Source organism: Phalacrocorax carbo, chromosome 6, assembly GCF_963921805.1.
Source record: "Phalacrocorax carbo chromosome 6, bPhaCar2.1, whole genome shotgun sequence".
NCBI lineage: Eukaryota > Metazoa > Chordata > Aves > Suliformes > Phalacrocoracidae > Phalacrocorax > Phalacrocorax carbo.
Window position 1 is genome coordinate 38,958,505 of NC_087518.1, and position 16,989 is coordinate 38,975,493.

General features: G+C 37.1%; 1 protein-coding gene across 4 annotated transcripts in view; it reads left to right on the forward strand.

Moving 5' to 3' along the window:
- Positions 1–16,989, forward strand: part of CAMSAP2 (calmodulin regulated spectrin associated protein family member 2) — a 93,589-nt gene that overhangs the window by 9,151 nt on the left and 67,449 nt on the right. For all 4 annotated transcript variants that reach the window (XM_064454781.1, XM_064454782.1, XM_064454783.1 and 1 more), the window contains exon 2: positions 4,572–4,831. In XM_064454781.1, coding sequence (XP_064310851.1) covers positions 4,572–4,831 — 260 coding nt within the window. The remainder of the gene's footprint in view (positions 1–4,571; positions 4,832–16,989) is intronic.

Here is a 16,989-nt window from a genome sequence, read left to right on the forward strand (position 1 = left end):
AGATCATCTAGTTTAACCTCCTGCTCCAAGAAGAGCTGGCTTCAAAGTTAGAAGAGCTTTCTCAGGGCCTTGTCCACTCATGTTTTGAAAGTCCCCATGGATGGTGGTTTTGCAGCCAGGTCCCCAGGCAACTTGGGCCTGTGCTCTGCTGCTCTCGCTGTGAAGAAGTTTTTTTACTTATATCCAGTTGAAATGTCCCTTGTGGCAGCTTGTAACCACTGCCTTTTGTCACTTCACTGCCCAGCTCGAGTCCATATTTCTGAAACCTGCCTGCTGGGTGCTGGAAGAGTGTGGTTAGATCCTCCCACAGCCTCTCCAGCAGAAATACACCCAGTTCCCTTGGCCTCATCTATATTTCACGTGCTCAACTCGGTGAACTCAGTGTCCCTGACATACCTCTCTAACATAGTTGCTGTACTTTGCCACAAATTTCAAGGTCAAATGATACTTCACAGCAGTATGTGCAACAAGGTATTTATTTTTAAATTGTTCATTTAATTCAGAGTTTAATCTTGAAAGACTCTTGTCAGCTGGGCAAAGGGAGGGGATTGGTAGAATGCACATATTGGGAATTAGTATTAAGATTCTTCTCTGCTTAACAGAGCTGTTTAACAATCATCTCTAATCCTGCCAGAATTGTTAGTAGAGGCTTTTGACCCTGTTGGTTGTTCTGGTAATCTGCCGAGAACTGGATGTAGCCTTGAAATTCCCCTCCACGGGACTGCAGAGGCAAAGCATACCGATCCTGGAAGAGCTGTTACTTTGAGATCAGTAACAGGAAGAGTTTCCTTTCTGTCTAGCTGCTGTGCTTTTTTTGGGTTTGTTGTTGTGTTTTGGTTTGTTTGGTTTTTTTAAACTGTAACAAAAAAAGAAGATTCAAACTGTGTTCTCAATCAAGATCTATGTTGATATCAAACAGTTTGATACACATTATACATGGGGAAAACTGCATGTGTTTCTGTCTGTGTGAAGGGAGCTCTGATGGGAATTTTTGTGAAGACTTCTGATCTTGTTGCAGCAGGGATTCCTTATTTGTATGCTTCCACGTGTTTTGTTTTTATAAATTCAGAATATGTCTGTAGTCACAGTTTTTCTTCCTAGCCCCTTGTTTCTGTATCCTACTTCCCTAGTAAATTTCTTGTCCGGTTTATTTTTGTGAATACCGATAAGTTTCTATTCCAGATCTGTTTTTGTGAACACCAATGAAGTAAAAGAAATGGTATACATTTCATTTTGTCTTTTGCTGTATTTTTCAGAAGCAGAAATATCCTTTACAAATAATTATATTTGCCTTTGATAGTTATCATCTATATATCTTTTTTTTTTTAGTGTATTGCGTTTTTATTACTAAACCCCAGTAGCGGGTATCATTCTTTGACGATAAATGCATTAATTGCATCTTATCTTGTCACTTTAGGGTCTGATCTGGTGATAGAGAAGATCAGATATTACTCATTAATAGGCAGTGGGTTTGTTATTTCCTGTCTTTGGATTTCTCTTCTGGATCAAATTTTCAGACTTGAAATCTGTCATTGTCTCCAGTGAATCTAAAACACAGATTATGTGCCTTCTGTTTGTGCGTAGCTAACTGCTCCTGCCTCAAGAGGTATTTTTGCATATGGGAATGAGAACTTTTTAGGTCTTCCAAGAAATTTCAAATCGCTTAATCTCTTCCTCCCTGTTGCCCCCTGCCCCATCTAACTTCCCATGTGATTCAAAAAGGGTGTGTGGTTTTCTGGGTGTGGCTTTTGTCTGTGTGTTTTGTGGTTTTTTGTTTTATTTTGTTTTCTCAAAAAAAGCCAAATCTGCTGCCTGTGCATTGTGCGATATTTACAGAAAATGTTTTCTAATGCTGTCTAGCTTGAGGAAATAGCATGAAGATGCTTTAAAAGTTGGCATTTGGAATTATAGAGGATTAAGTCATGAGGAGGACTGCGTTCCTGATACTGAGGTGGAGATGGATCATGAGGAACTTCAGAAATAATGACCTTAATATTTAAATAGGCAACGTATGGACAAACAGGGAAAAGAAAGAAGGACAGGTAGAATTGGGATAGATGGAAATAATACCTAGGGAAACAGGTACCTAGCACCTCAGAGTTCCTTAATTAAAAGTGCTTTTTAATAGTATTGGATGACTGGACGTCCTACAGAGTCAGTAAGCGAGGCTGGCAAGTGTCAAGGCAAGATTGCAATATCATTGCCTGACACTAGTAGTTTTTTTTGTTGTTGTTGTTAGTAGTTTTATTACTATCTTTTTTAAAAAAAAAAAAAAGCACTGTTGTTAGGCATTAGGCTTGTATTTTAAAGGGCAGATTATTTTTGCTGGCAGTATATCTTCATCTTTATTCTAAAGCAGAGCTGTCAGCTTTCTAGCCTGAATTAAGTAAACTATAAACTATACCTCTCTTCCCCATAATATTCTGAACTGGCAAATAAGAAGTGATATCCTATCCTTTTTTACCATCTTTATGACATTTAAGAAAGTGTGTTTTAATATGTCTTTCCCTTTTCGCACTCTATAATGCACATCTCCTTTCACAGCTAGAAGGGAGCTATCTCTTTCTCCAAAGCCCATAATGGAAGCACATGAACTCCAATAGAAAATGACAGATTATCTTCTTCCTCATACATAATCTTGTGATGGTGTTTTGGTTTTTTCTCTCTCCTGCTCCAACCGTACTGGGCTGTTTACTCCACCCTCTGCTGCAAACCTTGGCTGTTTAGCCATTTATCCAGCTGAAAGGTGAAGGGGATAGGAACTTAGAGTTGCATTGCTGTTTTCCTAAACACTTATTTTCCTTGTAGGAATTAAATAGGCTTTTCCATTTGGGATCAGGAAAATAATCATGTGCTCCTTATGCCAGTGCTGATTTTGGCTGGGATAGAGTTAATTGTCTTCACAGTAGCTAGTACAGGGCTATGTTTTAGATTTGTGCTGAAAACAGTGTTGATAATACAGAGATGGTTTTGTTACTGCTGAGCCGTGCTTACACAGAGTCAAGGCCTTTCCTGCCTCTCTCCCCACCCCACCAGCGAGCGGGCTGGGGGTGCACAAGGAGCTGGGAGGGGGCACAGCTGGGACAGCTGACCCCAACTGACCAAAGAGATATCCCACACCATATGGCAACATGCTTAGCATATAGAGGTGGGGGAAGAAGAAGGAAGGGGGGATGATTGGAGCAATGGTGTTTGTCTTCCCAAGTAGCTGTTGTGCATGATGGAGCCCTGCTTTCCTGGGGAGGGCTGAACACCTGCCTGCCCATGGGGAAGAGTGAATGAATTCCTTTTGCTTTGCTTGTGTGTGCAGCTTTTGCTTTACCTGTTAAACTGTCTTCATCTCAACCTGCGAGTTTCCTCACTTTGACCCTTCTGATTCTCTCCCCCATCCCACTGTGAGGGGAGTGAGCCAGCGGCTGGGTGGGGCTCAGTTGCTGGCTGGGGTTAAACCATGACAATCCCATAAATGCTGTTGGCTTAACTAATTTTACAACAATGGAGAGTGAAATTCTTACATGGGGAAAATGGAGCATCTTGCAGTGTGTATGTCTACAAATCAGAAGTCTGAACGTCTCAGTTATTTTCCACTTCACTGGTGATTTAATTTCATTTAATCTAGTACTATATTTAATTAATTTATAACTATTACTTTTGTGGTAGACAACTATAAATATAGTCTGCCTGTATGGTGTTGTGTAAAGTATTTGGAAAAACTGTTAGATTGTCTTGGAATGCTAATTTTGGTGTTAAAATCTCAGCAAAATCTTGACAGAATCTTGCATAGCTTTCTATGGGTGCTAAGCCAGTTCATTGAAAAAGGAGGAAAGCCACAGTTTTAAGGGAAATCAGTAACACAAATAGGCAAATGAGAGTTAATATTTTGTCAGAAGGAAATTTATACTATTTTTTCCCCTCTTTTTCTATTCTTTTGATTCCAGTAAAACATCCAAGCATTTATGCTGAACTGCTGGATTGTCATCGTTCTGTAACATATGACCTTTGAAATAGGTAGTATAGTAATCAAATTGCTCTTGTATATATGAAGCCTAGAAGGCTGCTGAGTGGAAGTTTCCCTTGTTGTATCGAATTATTCTGTGCTAAAATGTAGTGTTCCATTTCCATTGTAGTATTGTAATAGAGGTGGGGTTTTGTGTTTACATGGGTGTTGTTCTGCCTGTATATGTCTGACCTATGTCATGCTATGCCAAAGGAAGTGAGAATATTCAAGCATGTATTTGGAGAAGCCAAGAAATTTTAAAGTAATGATGCAGTAAACCACAGGTTGGCCTGCTGGTATGGCCTTTGCAGTGTGGAACTCTTTTTAAAATTTTTTTCTTAAGTTTCTGTTTATCGTTCAAATATTACATTTGTATGCAATTTTCCCAAGGGTTTTATATCATGATGACTGGGAAAGACTCTGGCCTTCCCTTGAATATGCCTTCTTTAATATAGAGTTCATAGATATACTAAAAACAAAAAACCCAAATGGAACTAATACTATATCTATCCTTTCTGATACAGACTAATGCTTTTTCTTTTTGTGTGTTTTTTTTTGTTTGTTTGTTTTTTAGAAAATGTTCCAGAAGAACTACGAGAACCGTTTTACACAGACCAGTATGACCAGGAGCACATTAAACCACCTGTTGTTAACTTGCTGCTGTCTGCAGAACTCTACTGTCGTGCTGGGAGCCTTATTCTCAAGAGTGATGCTGCAAAACCACTTCTAGGTCATGATGCTGTTATACAAGCCCTGGCACAAAAAGGCCTTTATGTCACTGACCAAGAAAAGTTGGTGACTGAACGAGATCTTCACAAAAAGCCAATTCAGATGGTGAGTGTTTAAAGCTTGTATGTTACGTTTCTTCTATTCTTCTGTGCACTCCCAATGACTATGTATCTATCTATTTAACATGCATCATTATTTTGAAGTCTTCTTCTCAAGAATTAAATGTGATTATTTACTGAGAGGCTTATGACTGTTTTGGTTTGTTTTTTCTGTTTCCTCATAGTTGTCAGTGCAGGTGTATTTCTTCTCTACTAATGCTTGAAAACAGCTACCATTCTACTTAGTTCAAGTGTTACATTTGTAAATATAGCAGCGACAATATGATCACTTCTATTTCAGTTTCACAGCACCGACTGTCAGTGAATATTTCTGTGTTGGAAAAGTGGTTTGAAAATAGGTGGTTTTTTTCCTCCCCTCCGTATAGAAATCGTTGGTTAAAAGCTTAAAAAAAAAAAAGTTTTGATGACATAGGCAAGTCAACCTAATAATATTCAACAGTCACCAGTTAAATATTAAGTCAATTTAAAACACACAGCAATTGTATATTCCTTCCTTCCTCTTAATAATGTCTTTGCTTTATGCAACTGCTAATTAAAACATTAGTTCCACAGATGAATGATTCTATTACCAAGCTCCTAAGTTGTGGATTTCCTTCCTTGTTTGGAGCTGAGTAAAAATAAAAAACTGTCTGTAAAAAGTATGGCTACATGTGGCCAATCCTTTCCTCTAGGAAGTTTATAAAATGACAGTTTTATAGAATAAGATTCAACTATATTTAAAGTGAGGTATTTAAAATTATTTTCACCTTTTTATTTTTTAATAAACAAATTTGTTTAATAAATTAAAGTATGAGACTACAGAGGTTGAATTGACAGCTTCCATTTTAATACAGAACTTATGTTTGCTCATTTGAAATCACAAGCAAATTTTATTATGTTATCAATGGAACTAATGTTCCTACTATACTTGGAGGTATTTGTGGCACAGTCTGGTCTTTTCAGATTAGAATACATTGGACACGGAGAATAAAATGTCTAATCGAGAAAGGACTTCTATTAATTTTCTGTTATCCATTAGCTGAATCGAGACCTTGCAATCTAGTTTTTGGAGGGCCTTTACTGTTTGAATCTACCCTCTGGAGTTTGACTGCTCTATTTTAAGTCCTTTGATACTTTTGTGGTCAGTGACCTCTAGCTGCTGCTAGAATGGAGGTGTGTGGAAATTAATACAGCCATGTTTTTATGGTCAGCTTATTAGCAGCTTGTGTTTACTAACATGTAAGAAGTCTAACAAGTATTTGGCAGAATATGTCTAGAGAATCTCTGATCAGTTGGTATCAACTGATCAGTTGCAGAGACTTTACAGTTGTGACATCAAAGCCATTGATTAGTAATTAATGATTTATTCCATACAGTATTGCCAAGAAATATTAGGCCTCTTAGTTTGGCAAAATATTTTTTAGAAGTGGCAGTAGTCAGTAACTGTGGTATAAAGACTAAATTCTTTACATCCACTTTGTTTTTATTTTTTATTTGAAAATTCTTTCCTGCTCACAGAATTCTTAAAATCCTTTTTAATATCCTTTTTAAAAAGGAGAGCTCAGCAAAGAACAAGTGTCATTTTAGGATAAGCACCTGTAGATAGCAAATAAAAGACTCACTGAAGCAGTGATAAAAAATTTGCAGGACACATTGGAAACAGTCATGGGTGGTTTAGGAGTGAGTGTTTACAAGTGTTCATAGAAGTCAAAGCATTTAAGACATCAAGAAACAAACTTTCTGACTGTTCATGTTTTTACAGAACTTAATTCTGCTCTTGTCTCTGAAGGAAGAAAAGGTTACTGACCTGCATTTATGAGCCTATGGTTTTCCCATTTCATTTTTTCATTTTATCCCTTTTTAGAGTAGTTGTAAGTGGCATATCTCTTCAGAGTTGTCAGCTGAGAAAATGCGTCAGTGTACAATAGTTTGATTTGCTGATCTTTAATTCAATAATTAATGTTGCTTAAAATGCATTTCAGTAGCAATTTTGTATTTCCCCTGTGCTTGAGTGGATGTTTGTGTCTGTCTTTCCTGTGTTGGTTAGATATAGTCCACCAAGTAGTTATTCAAGCTTCAGTGTCATAACAGTTGACGTCCCCAGATTCCTACTCTGCCCAGGTCACTGGTCCCCACGCCAGTACCAGCAACAGATGAGTGTACTGATGCTGTTGAGTTAGTTCGCAAGCAGCTGGGATGTGACAATGAGAGGGAACATCACAGTGGAAACACAACTGGCTTGGGCAGAAGGGCAGCCATATCTAAAATAATTGCTACCATAGAAATGGCTGTGAAACTGTAGCCTCAATACTAATATTCTGAGTCCAAGAGTTTTAATTTGTCATGCCGTGCTCACGTCCCTATGCAAGTTCCTAGCAGCAATGCTACATTTTAATGGGGAAGTCTCAACCTTTTTCCCTATTACACAATTAGCAAAGCTGACAGAGAATTTCAAATCTATCTCTCTGCAATATTGACAGTCTTAAAATTATCCCCTTTATGTCTTCCAGTACCTTTTCCTAGTGTTCCACATGTCAGAGTTTCTACAAGTCTTACAAAGTGAGCTGTATATCCTGTTTTCGAGCATGGAATGATTTTTTCAATTATATAGAACAGAAAGCTTGCATATGTAATTAACTCATACGTTCCTCTGGTAGACCAGACTGTGCTAAACCTATGTTCAATCTCATTTTGAGTAATTCAGTAGAAAAGAGTATGGTAATCTTTCTCTTTGTTAGTCAGTCTTCCCGAAAATAGGGAAAAGATGTTGGTGTGTGTTAGAGGACATTTATTGTTACTTGCTCTGAGGTACTGTGTTTCTATAGCTAGAAAGGGATGAGTTATATCATAACATGAATCTGTGGAAAGAGATTTGGAATGTTTTAATTTTATTTGTGCTTTATAATGCACATAGCTGTGGTCAACAGACTTGCAATTCCTTGTACTTTGTAGTGGTGATGGCTGTGGTGATTAGATTACTTCATGTGTGACTACTTACTAAAGTGGGCATGTAAAATTTTGGCCTTCTCTTTTTCTTAGATAGCTATAACTGTGCCTTATTTGAGGAAGCACCTTACATATCACATCTTTGAGAAATCAAGGAAATAGATGTTTGTTTATGCGCTGGGGTCAGGATAGGCTGGTAGTTTCCTTGGCTGCATTAGTATCTAATTTAAGAAGCTGTAAATTTTTGTGTTTCCATGTGTATATCTGTATACACATACATATGTATATATAAAAATTAGTTTCCTCCAGTCCAATGGGATTAGGAAAGAAGCACTTAAGAAATTAACATACAGCAACAGGAGCAAAGGCTTCTGTTAAAGCCTCTCATGTAGGGGTAGTGAAGTCCATGTGGAGCCTGGTTTGTTTTAGTCTTTCTTATGTTTGGTTTGTTCACCTGTCCTCTATTTGTTTTTTTCTGGTAAAACTGAAAGCTAGATTATTCTTTAGGCTTGTTCTAATTTAAAAACTTGGAATTGAAATTCTCTGTTCCTGAGATTATATCTTGTGATAACGCTATAGAACTGTTCAGTGGTATTCCTGTTCTCCATGTATTGCAAGCTATTAAAAGTTAATTCTATGTTTATTTTTGTTAAATCTTCTTATTTGATAGGATCATCCTATTGCCTTTTTTTTTGGTAGGGGAGCAAGAGAACCAAATACTGTGTTATCGCTCTCCAGGTTGAAATTCATACGATCTTGGGTCTGCTGCATTAGACTCAGAAACAGTCTAAAGCTTGGAATTGAAACAGTGTTGAACCAAGAACCAGAGTATCTTTCTCCTGCAAATTTTACTTTAGGTCAGGAGTACAAAAGGAATTACCTGATGCTTAAAAAGTTTATGAAAGTGAAGTTTCAAAAAACGAGCAAAGCTACTTATTTCAGTTGGCAAGTTCCAATTGTATTAAAAATAATCTGTCTTAAGCAGGCACTTACATATGGAAATCATATATGAGATTTTGACAGCCTATAGGAATCAGAAATATCTTAAGAATTCACCATGGTTCTGATAATTATGCAATAATTTTGTTTTTAATTCTTCCAGATATATGTAGATCACTGTTCAAGTCAAGATTAACTTTTCTATTTCCATGTTTATTTATCTTATTTAAATTTCATACTTATTTAATGAGCCCAACTGGCTTAAACCTTCAAATGTCAGGTACACAAAAGGAAGGCAATTTGGATTTTTTCATGGTTTTTTTCTCATACATATTTGATCTCTTTGTGTGTAAAAACCACATATATCTGTTATCACAGGAAGAGACTTTTAGGCAAGTTTCTGCATTATGCCAATAATTTTATATCAACTGAATAATGTATTTGACAAGCCCAATCATTTTATGAGAATTCTGATATTTAATCAGCATGGCCGTTTTGCATTCATATGCTGGTGTTGTCTTTCAGTTTGGCTTAAGTGGAGGGAAGAAAAAACAGATTCAGTGAGGAATTAAGAAATGCTTTCCTTCCCCCAGGTCCCTGCAATGCACTTCTGCCATTTGGGGAAAGGATTAGAGAATCAGCATCTTTGTTCTCTACTGCCTGATAGTCTGCAGGGAAACTGAAGTTGTATAATTACCCAAGTTGTGGATTTCTGTACTACCCAGTCCCCTTCCTAATGTGGCAGGGCCAAGACCAACTAAATTTCAAGCTTGAGGAGTAATAATGTCAAACCTTAAATAACTCTTTAAAACCAGTGTGTTTTGAGGGGTGTACAGATACTTTAATGTTACAGACTATTACCAGATTTGTGCCAAAAATATATTTTCCTACCCTTATTGTTGTATATTGATAGAGCATTTTCATCTGACTTACAAAAATGTTACTATCTTGAAAGGTTTGGAGGGGGAGGAGGTAGTTTTGGATATTTAGTTCTTAAATAAAATTTAGCAACTAGAAAAAGGTTAGTGAATACCCTGTATATAAATACTATCTGCAGGAAAATATGCTATACTTTCAACTAGTTCTTTGTATCATCTTCTCAATATGGGAAAATACAACAACCATGCTATGCATAATGCAATCAAAAAGTGTAACTTTTGTGTAAATTTGAACTCTAATTTGGAAAAATACTGTTGCAGAAAAATGTCAACTAACTGAGTAGCTATCTTAAACTTACACCCATGTGTAATTATTTTTTAAAAGTACTATCGTTAATCAAGAAACACTTAAGTCCTCCATACAATTCCAGAATTGTCAGCCAAGATGCAAAGGGAATGAGAGGCTCTAGCAAAAAACCATCAATAAGTCCATAATGGCTGGTAGGATTATAATTGTTACTTTCCTAATTCTGAGACATAATTTCTTTGTATGGGTTTCTAATATAAATGGTGTGCTATCATCCAAACTGTTTATCCGTGTAGCTGCAAATTACCTTCTTCCTTGAAGATGTATTCTGTGAGGAAGTCTGGCAAGAATTCTTTCCTATAGCAGTTTGTGAATCTGGACTGTAACTGGGGTATAATTAGGTATGCCTGTATTAGCTTTTTGGTAGTGATCAGGACCACTCTTTTGAGGCAAACCTCCATATTTCTCCCAGTTACTGTACTTCTGGTTTGCGTTGTGGATCATCTCAGGGAGCACGAACTCAGTTTCTTTCAGCAGCTAAACTGGAAGATGGGCTTTAGGATCACGCCTATGGTAGCCCACCTGCCAAGGGGTACTCATTTCACAGGATTAAGGTAGAGCTGATTGAAGTGAATCCCCTGAGAAGGGAGTAGAGGTGATTCCTGGGACCTTTGCACCAGTTTTGCTTTGCTGTTGTGCAGTACTAATCGCTAAGTTAGTCATAGCCAGCAAAACTTACATGGAAGGAAGGGGGATTGATAGTGCTGCTTTTGTACCCATAGCCAGACCCTACCTCTCTTTCTGGATAAGATAGCAGACAATAAGTGGTTAACTCATCCTGCAGTCAGATTTTTGGTTTCTCTGACAGACTGCATTCATTTAAAATGACAGTCCCTCTCATCAGAGTGTTTATCCTTGATGAAGGACTCCAGCAGCTCACCCAATTAGCTTGCAGCTACACGCTGCAGCCTCTGCATTTTCATGCTGTAGAATTCTTTAACTCTGTAAGGCAACAAAAAGTGTACTAAACATTTTATAGAACAAAGAAATAAGATGTGGCTTCTGCCCTGAGGATTTTTTTTATGGTTTTAGGCATGATGTAACAAGATTCCATTCCTGTGCTATTGTAAATTACTTGTTAGATGAGGACATGTAAAAAGAATTTGCAGTTACTTGACTTGAGCCCATAGATACTGTAATTTGTTAGTTAAAACACCAGTTTCTAATATTAACTGGCTTGTGATATTTAAGCATCTTGCATAGTAGTATCTTTCACAGAAGATTAAAATAATAAGCAAATATAGTAGTGAAACAGAACCAGAGTTTAGTCTAATATACCTCATAGAACCAGTCAGCTGTGGCTTTGGACTGGGATAACGTAATCTTTAGATGTTCCATATTTTTTTTACTCAATTCCTATTGTAGACACTGGTTTTCAGACTCATCTCTCTACACACATTCCTTGTAAGGTTCTAATTTGCTTGAAATCAATGATCCTGTATTTTTGCTGGTCTTGTGTCAGATATTCCATCCCACTTGAGTCAGGATTGCACAAACATCTGTTTGACATAGTAAAGCAACGTGGATACCAAGCTCCCTCAAGCACAAGGTACCAGTTTGCGCTTTGGTCACAGTAACTGCTAGAACTCTTCATGAAGTTTATTATGCTTTTACCATTTTAATCCATAACTCAAGCATCCTGTTAGCTTTTTTCCATGCAGCTTATGTTGAGTTATAACCTGGGGATTTTGTTTTGCCTGCTGCTTGTTTTTAATTATGTTTGTCTGTAAAAAATGCATTTTCTGTGTTATTTAAATAGCAGCAGTGACTTGATGTGTTCTATAGTATGGTTTGTGCACACTAAATACTAGATAAACAAATACAGGTTATCAGTGTGATACATACTAGGGTTTGTTTTATTTCTGTAATTTTCTGGGACTGAAGAGTGTATTTAGTCTAGGCCCGCTCCTTTTCTGAAACTGAACTCTGACTGATCATTTGCTTCCAGTGCCATTTTGTTGCACTGTAAATTATTATCTTGGCTGCAGTGAAATTGAGTCACTGCTGTGTTTCTCTGAGCTAGTCAAAAGAAACTGCAGATGAAATAAAATTACATTATTAAATTGTTCTCTGCTTGCTTTTGTTCATATGTATCTTAGCCTATGACTAGTTGAAAAGAGAAGAATGCAGTAAAGGACTATTATTTATTAGAAAGATTTCTTCTGGGAGGAAATAGACATTTATTCTTAGAGCATCAGTTTTGAAATCTGTTTAACAAGGACTGTCTGCAAACAAAGGTAGGAATTGACTCCAAAAGATAATGTAGATATCTGTATCAGAAATTTGTAGAAGACTTAGGTCACTGCAAAGTCCTCTGCAACATCCATCAGGTTTTCATGGAATGCTGTCTGCTCAACTTGTGCACCAAGAGCAGTGACTAATGCAGAAGGTAGCAGAGCTACTGACACCAAAGTTACGCCTGTAAAGAATACAAAGCAGGAATTCTTTGCTGGTCCTTTCCAGCAACTCTAGTGCTAAAAAACCTGATTCTGTTCTCTTGCTTTCATGTTTGCAACTCTCCCCACAAGAGAAAACTGAAAGACTTCTGTATTTCTCTAGCTTTAATTTTCATTTTCTTCCTGCATCCTTAATTTCAGTACAAAAATCTCTGTAGGATCTTGGCCTCACTCAGGGTTCCAGCAACGTAGCTGGGATTTCAAATTTGTATCACTAAGAATCCTTGCATGGAAAATAACAAAATCTGATTGTTCTTTTTAACAACTTTTGCAGGATTCATTTCAGTGTGCAGAGCTATTGAATAGACTGTGCTGCTTGTATGACATTGAAAGTGTGCCCTCAGAACCACCATGAAATCCCTGATCTATACCGGACTGGCCTTACATTTGTCTTTGCCAGATGAATGTAGTAGGCAACGTTCAGAAATAGCAGCGCATTATCTCATTTATTTTAATGTAAAATTGTGGGTATCACATTTAGTCTTTTACTAAAATGAGGATAAAATATTGCAGCACACCTTCCAATTGAGATACATAATATAGTAAATAAACCAAACTGCTTCTGTTGGAATGATGACAGGAAATAAAGTGAACATGTTCCTCAAGAGGAGGTAGTACCTCCCAAAGTCCAGTCTCATGCCTTTCATGAGAAAAGAAAGCAGTGCATCATTATTCACTGTCTTGTTCACTTCCTTGCTATATAGGAAACGTGGAGTGCTGAGAGGGCTGAAAAAAATAGTTGGTGTTCTTCTGCCCTGAGCAAACTAAAGTTTTGAACCAAAGAGCTTCTGAATGTTTTCAGTTTTCCTTCTTATGCTGCTGTTAACCTTGGGGAAAAAGAAAAAAGGGTGGGTGGGTGTGGTTTAGTTAAAGGGGTGGGGGGCGAGGGGAACATGGACAGACAGGACCAAAACCCAACCAATCAACCTTGAAATCGGACCAAAAAACCCCACTCCAGAAGTCCAACAAGCAAAAACAGTTAAAAGGAGGTGTAAATTATGAAAGACAGTATGAATTAGTCTGTGAAGAATGCCAGATACCATATAGAAAATGCTTTCTAAAGAGGTCGTGAAGTATTTTCATTAACCTTGAAAGAAATACTGTTTGTTAAGCACAGTTTAAAAACATTTTTCTTCCTGTTTCAACAGTACTGGTAAGTGCAGTTCAGCTTTGGCTGTTGGTTTGCTGCTGTGAACTTTCTTTGTATCTCTTTAAATATGTGAAAAGGTTATTTTAAAAAACATGTAAGAATGGTCTTACTTCAGCTACATTAAGTATACTTTGGAGTATAATGACTAAGCTGTTTAGAAAAAGAAGAATGTATGCATTATTTTATGGACTACCTAGAATGTATTTCTTCATCAGTTAGTTTATTCAAAATATGCTAAGAGATATTTTTTTCTTCATACCCTCCTGCTGGGTAGGCGAAAGCTAAAAATCTTGCATGGTTGTAGCAGGCAGTTACTTGGTTAAGAGCACTGCTTTCTTCCTATTATGGAAAATAGTGAGCTGCTTTTAGCAGGAGGTGTGAGTCTGTCATGTAAACATAAGGAGAGCTTTACTACCCGTTCTGTGTGGTACGTACACAAAGCATCAAGGGGACAAAACCGCACTGGCTGAAGGAATACAGTTTGTACTCCCCATAATGCAGCAGCTGCTCCAATATAGTACAAAAGAACGCTGCTAATCAGCATTTGTTAATCTGCACACAAACCTGGCAATATCCCTGCACTTATCAGCACAGAGCACACTGTCATCACAGTAGATGTATCATAGCATTAAAAGCTTTGTTCTTACAAACTCTGGAATTTAACAACATTACGTTTTTTGGGTGTTGTTTTTTTTTTTTCCCCTGAAGTTGAATGAACAAAGTGTTCTAAGGTCTCCATAGTATGTCTAGTCTTTGTTTGACACTTAGGGGAAATGCAGTAACTAGCAGTGCACTTTGGTCATTTATATGAACTGGTAAGTTGTTATAAAATATCAGGTTTACATGGACTAGTAGGAAATGTTATTACCTCGCGGAAATATAACTCCAAATTACCCAAAGCAAAATCCAATAGAATTGGTCCTATGCAAATAAAACAATTTAAGACTTGTATTAAAACATTATCTGATAACGTGGTCAACTATTTCAGTTATAAATTGACTGTAATAGTGCTCTTTAACAAATTGACTACTATAAATATGGAAGATTTTCAGGTTTTCCCCATCCACCAGAAGGTCATTAGGAAGGTTATCTCCCAGTATAATGTATTTCTTTGCCTTTCCGAACCATGAATTTAGGACCAGTGGATAAATAGCAACGTCTATGTCAGAAGGAGGTCCTACAACTTAATAATTTTTAGAAGATTGGGAAAAGCTATCTTTATCACAATTTTATATAATCCACTAGCAGTAGCTAGAAATCCAAATCAGTCAGTTGTCAAGGCTGATGACATCTCTCAAAAGTTGAAATGGCAAGAGCTGTTTAGTTTGATAAAGAAGTAGCAGGTTAAAAATTATTAGGAGTTTTAAAAGAAGAAAAATTACAAGAAAAACAGAGTGAGTGTTAAGGAGGAAGGAATGGTGGATCGGATTTAATTTTACACGATGTAATTATTAAATATATGTAATATGACACCTTGTTATATAGGGACACTTATGTTTCTTAAATATAAAATTAAGGTATCCTTTATATTATTAAAGGATACTAATATATTTTAAAGTAAATTGCACAGTGGCATTTAGGCAACAAACCTACTGCAGTAGGTACCAATTAAGTGCTGTAGAAAACAGAAAATGCCGTCTGTATTATCAACAACATTTGCTGAGGGGTTTAGTTACAGAAGTTGTACCACCTTACCCCTCTTTACTGACACTGGCCTGCTGACCTACAATTTCTAAATTAATCTCTGGGGTTTGGGGGCCGTGGGGGCCTTATTTTGCCACATCAGCAGTCAGAAGAATTGTATCATCAGAAAATCTTTTTTTTTAAAATTTCTTTCTTAAATCTTTTATGCGTTATCAGTCCTTTATTTTTTGCTGTGTCTACTATGAACATGAAGGACAGTTTATTCCCTTCTTTTTTGTAGCAGCCTTTTATGTGTGGGCAAGTAATGTCTCTCTCACACTTTGCTTCCCAAAATCTATCTTCATTCCAGATGACCTCCTTTTGGTACCAATCTTTCTTGATAGGTTGTGCTGAAAATGACCCAGGAACCTAACTAGGACCTTGTCAAGGCTTGTAGGGCAGAATGAGTACGGGTGCTTTTTTTGCAGACTAGAGCCTGCAGTTGACACACAGCTGTGTGTCAGCTGCCTCTTCTGTGGCAGCATGACATTCATTGTATGCTCAGGTGGTTACGCTCTCTAGCCTCAAATCACGTCCGCTGATCAGCGATTTCCTTAGGTGTTCTCCACCCTGATGCAAAAGGTTAATACAGTCTTTTTTTCTGACTCGTCTCTCCATCACATTAAGATTATTTTGAAACTGAATGTACTATATATTAGTGAAACTTGCTTTGGTAGAAAATACCCTGTGCTTCATCTCCCCTCTTTAGTGTGTGCTGTGAGGGAATAATAATTTGTAAAAGCTTCCTGGTCTATTACGTAGGAAGAATTCTGGAAGTCCGGGTGGTATGTTTCTGCAGTATTCTTTTGTGAAGGCAGCCAGCTTTTGTAAGGAGCTCAATTCACTTTGAAGTGTTGTGTTACATTAACATCTTTGATGCTCTGTGCAAAGAAAAAAAAAAAACAGGCTAGGGTGAAATACAGAACTACATGGGGTTACATCCTAATACGTAAAAGGGAAACAATGGAATGGACAAAATGGTGAGGGAAAGAAAATTCAGTTCACAATTTTGAACGGGTTTTACTCTTTTTTTTTTTTTTTTTAATCCCTTACCGCTCTTAACTTCCCTACTCCCAAAAGCAAAGCCAAACCTGTCTAATGATATTTAGAAGTTCCCTGTAAAAACATGTTTGTGTATGCAAGGCTAAAAATAATAATAATGGGGTGACTGCCCATAGAAAGACTATAAGTTAGCGTAATTCAGTATATAATTTTGTCAGGAAAGCCTCATAACTTCTGTGTTGCTGGATTCTTGACGGTAAAATGTGTCTCACAGGTAAGTACCTGCAAAGAATGAGATTATTCAAACTCTTGCTTTTAGGGTTTTTTAGCAACAGGAAGAAATACAGAGAAAACTTAACTTATGTGGTTGGGAAGTAAAATAGTATGATAATAATGCAGTTAATGAAGAAAGATGTATAGACACTAGCAAAGAACTGCTAGAGAGAAGAAAATCCTGATGCTGAAGGTCCTACTCAGTTAATTTACTTACTGAACTTGCTCTCAGTTTTAGGATAGTAATTAGACAGTAATGGCATCAGTCAAATTACTTCAGTGTCTTCTAAGGTGTTATGGTGTCCCCAGGTACTCACCAGTAGTTTGTTGGTTTTTTTTCTTTACTGTTAGTTAGCATCATGAATTGTATTTTCTTAAGTCAGCACGCACATATGCCTGAAAATTTTTATTTTTCCAGGTCAAAGCTGTGGGGAAAAAAGCAATCCTGCTAAAGTGCTATGTAATTTCAAG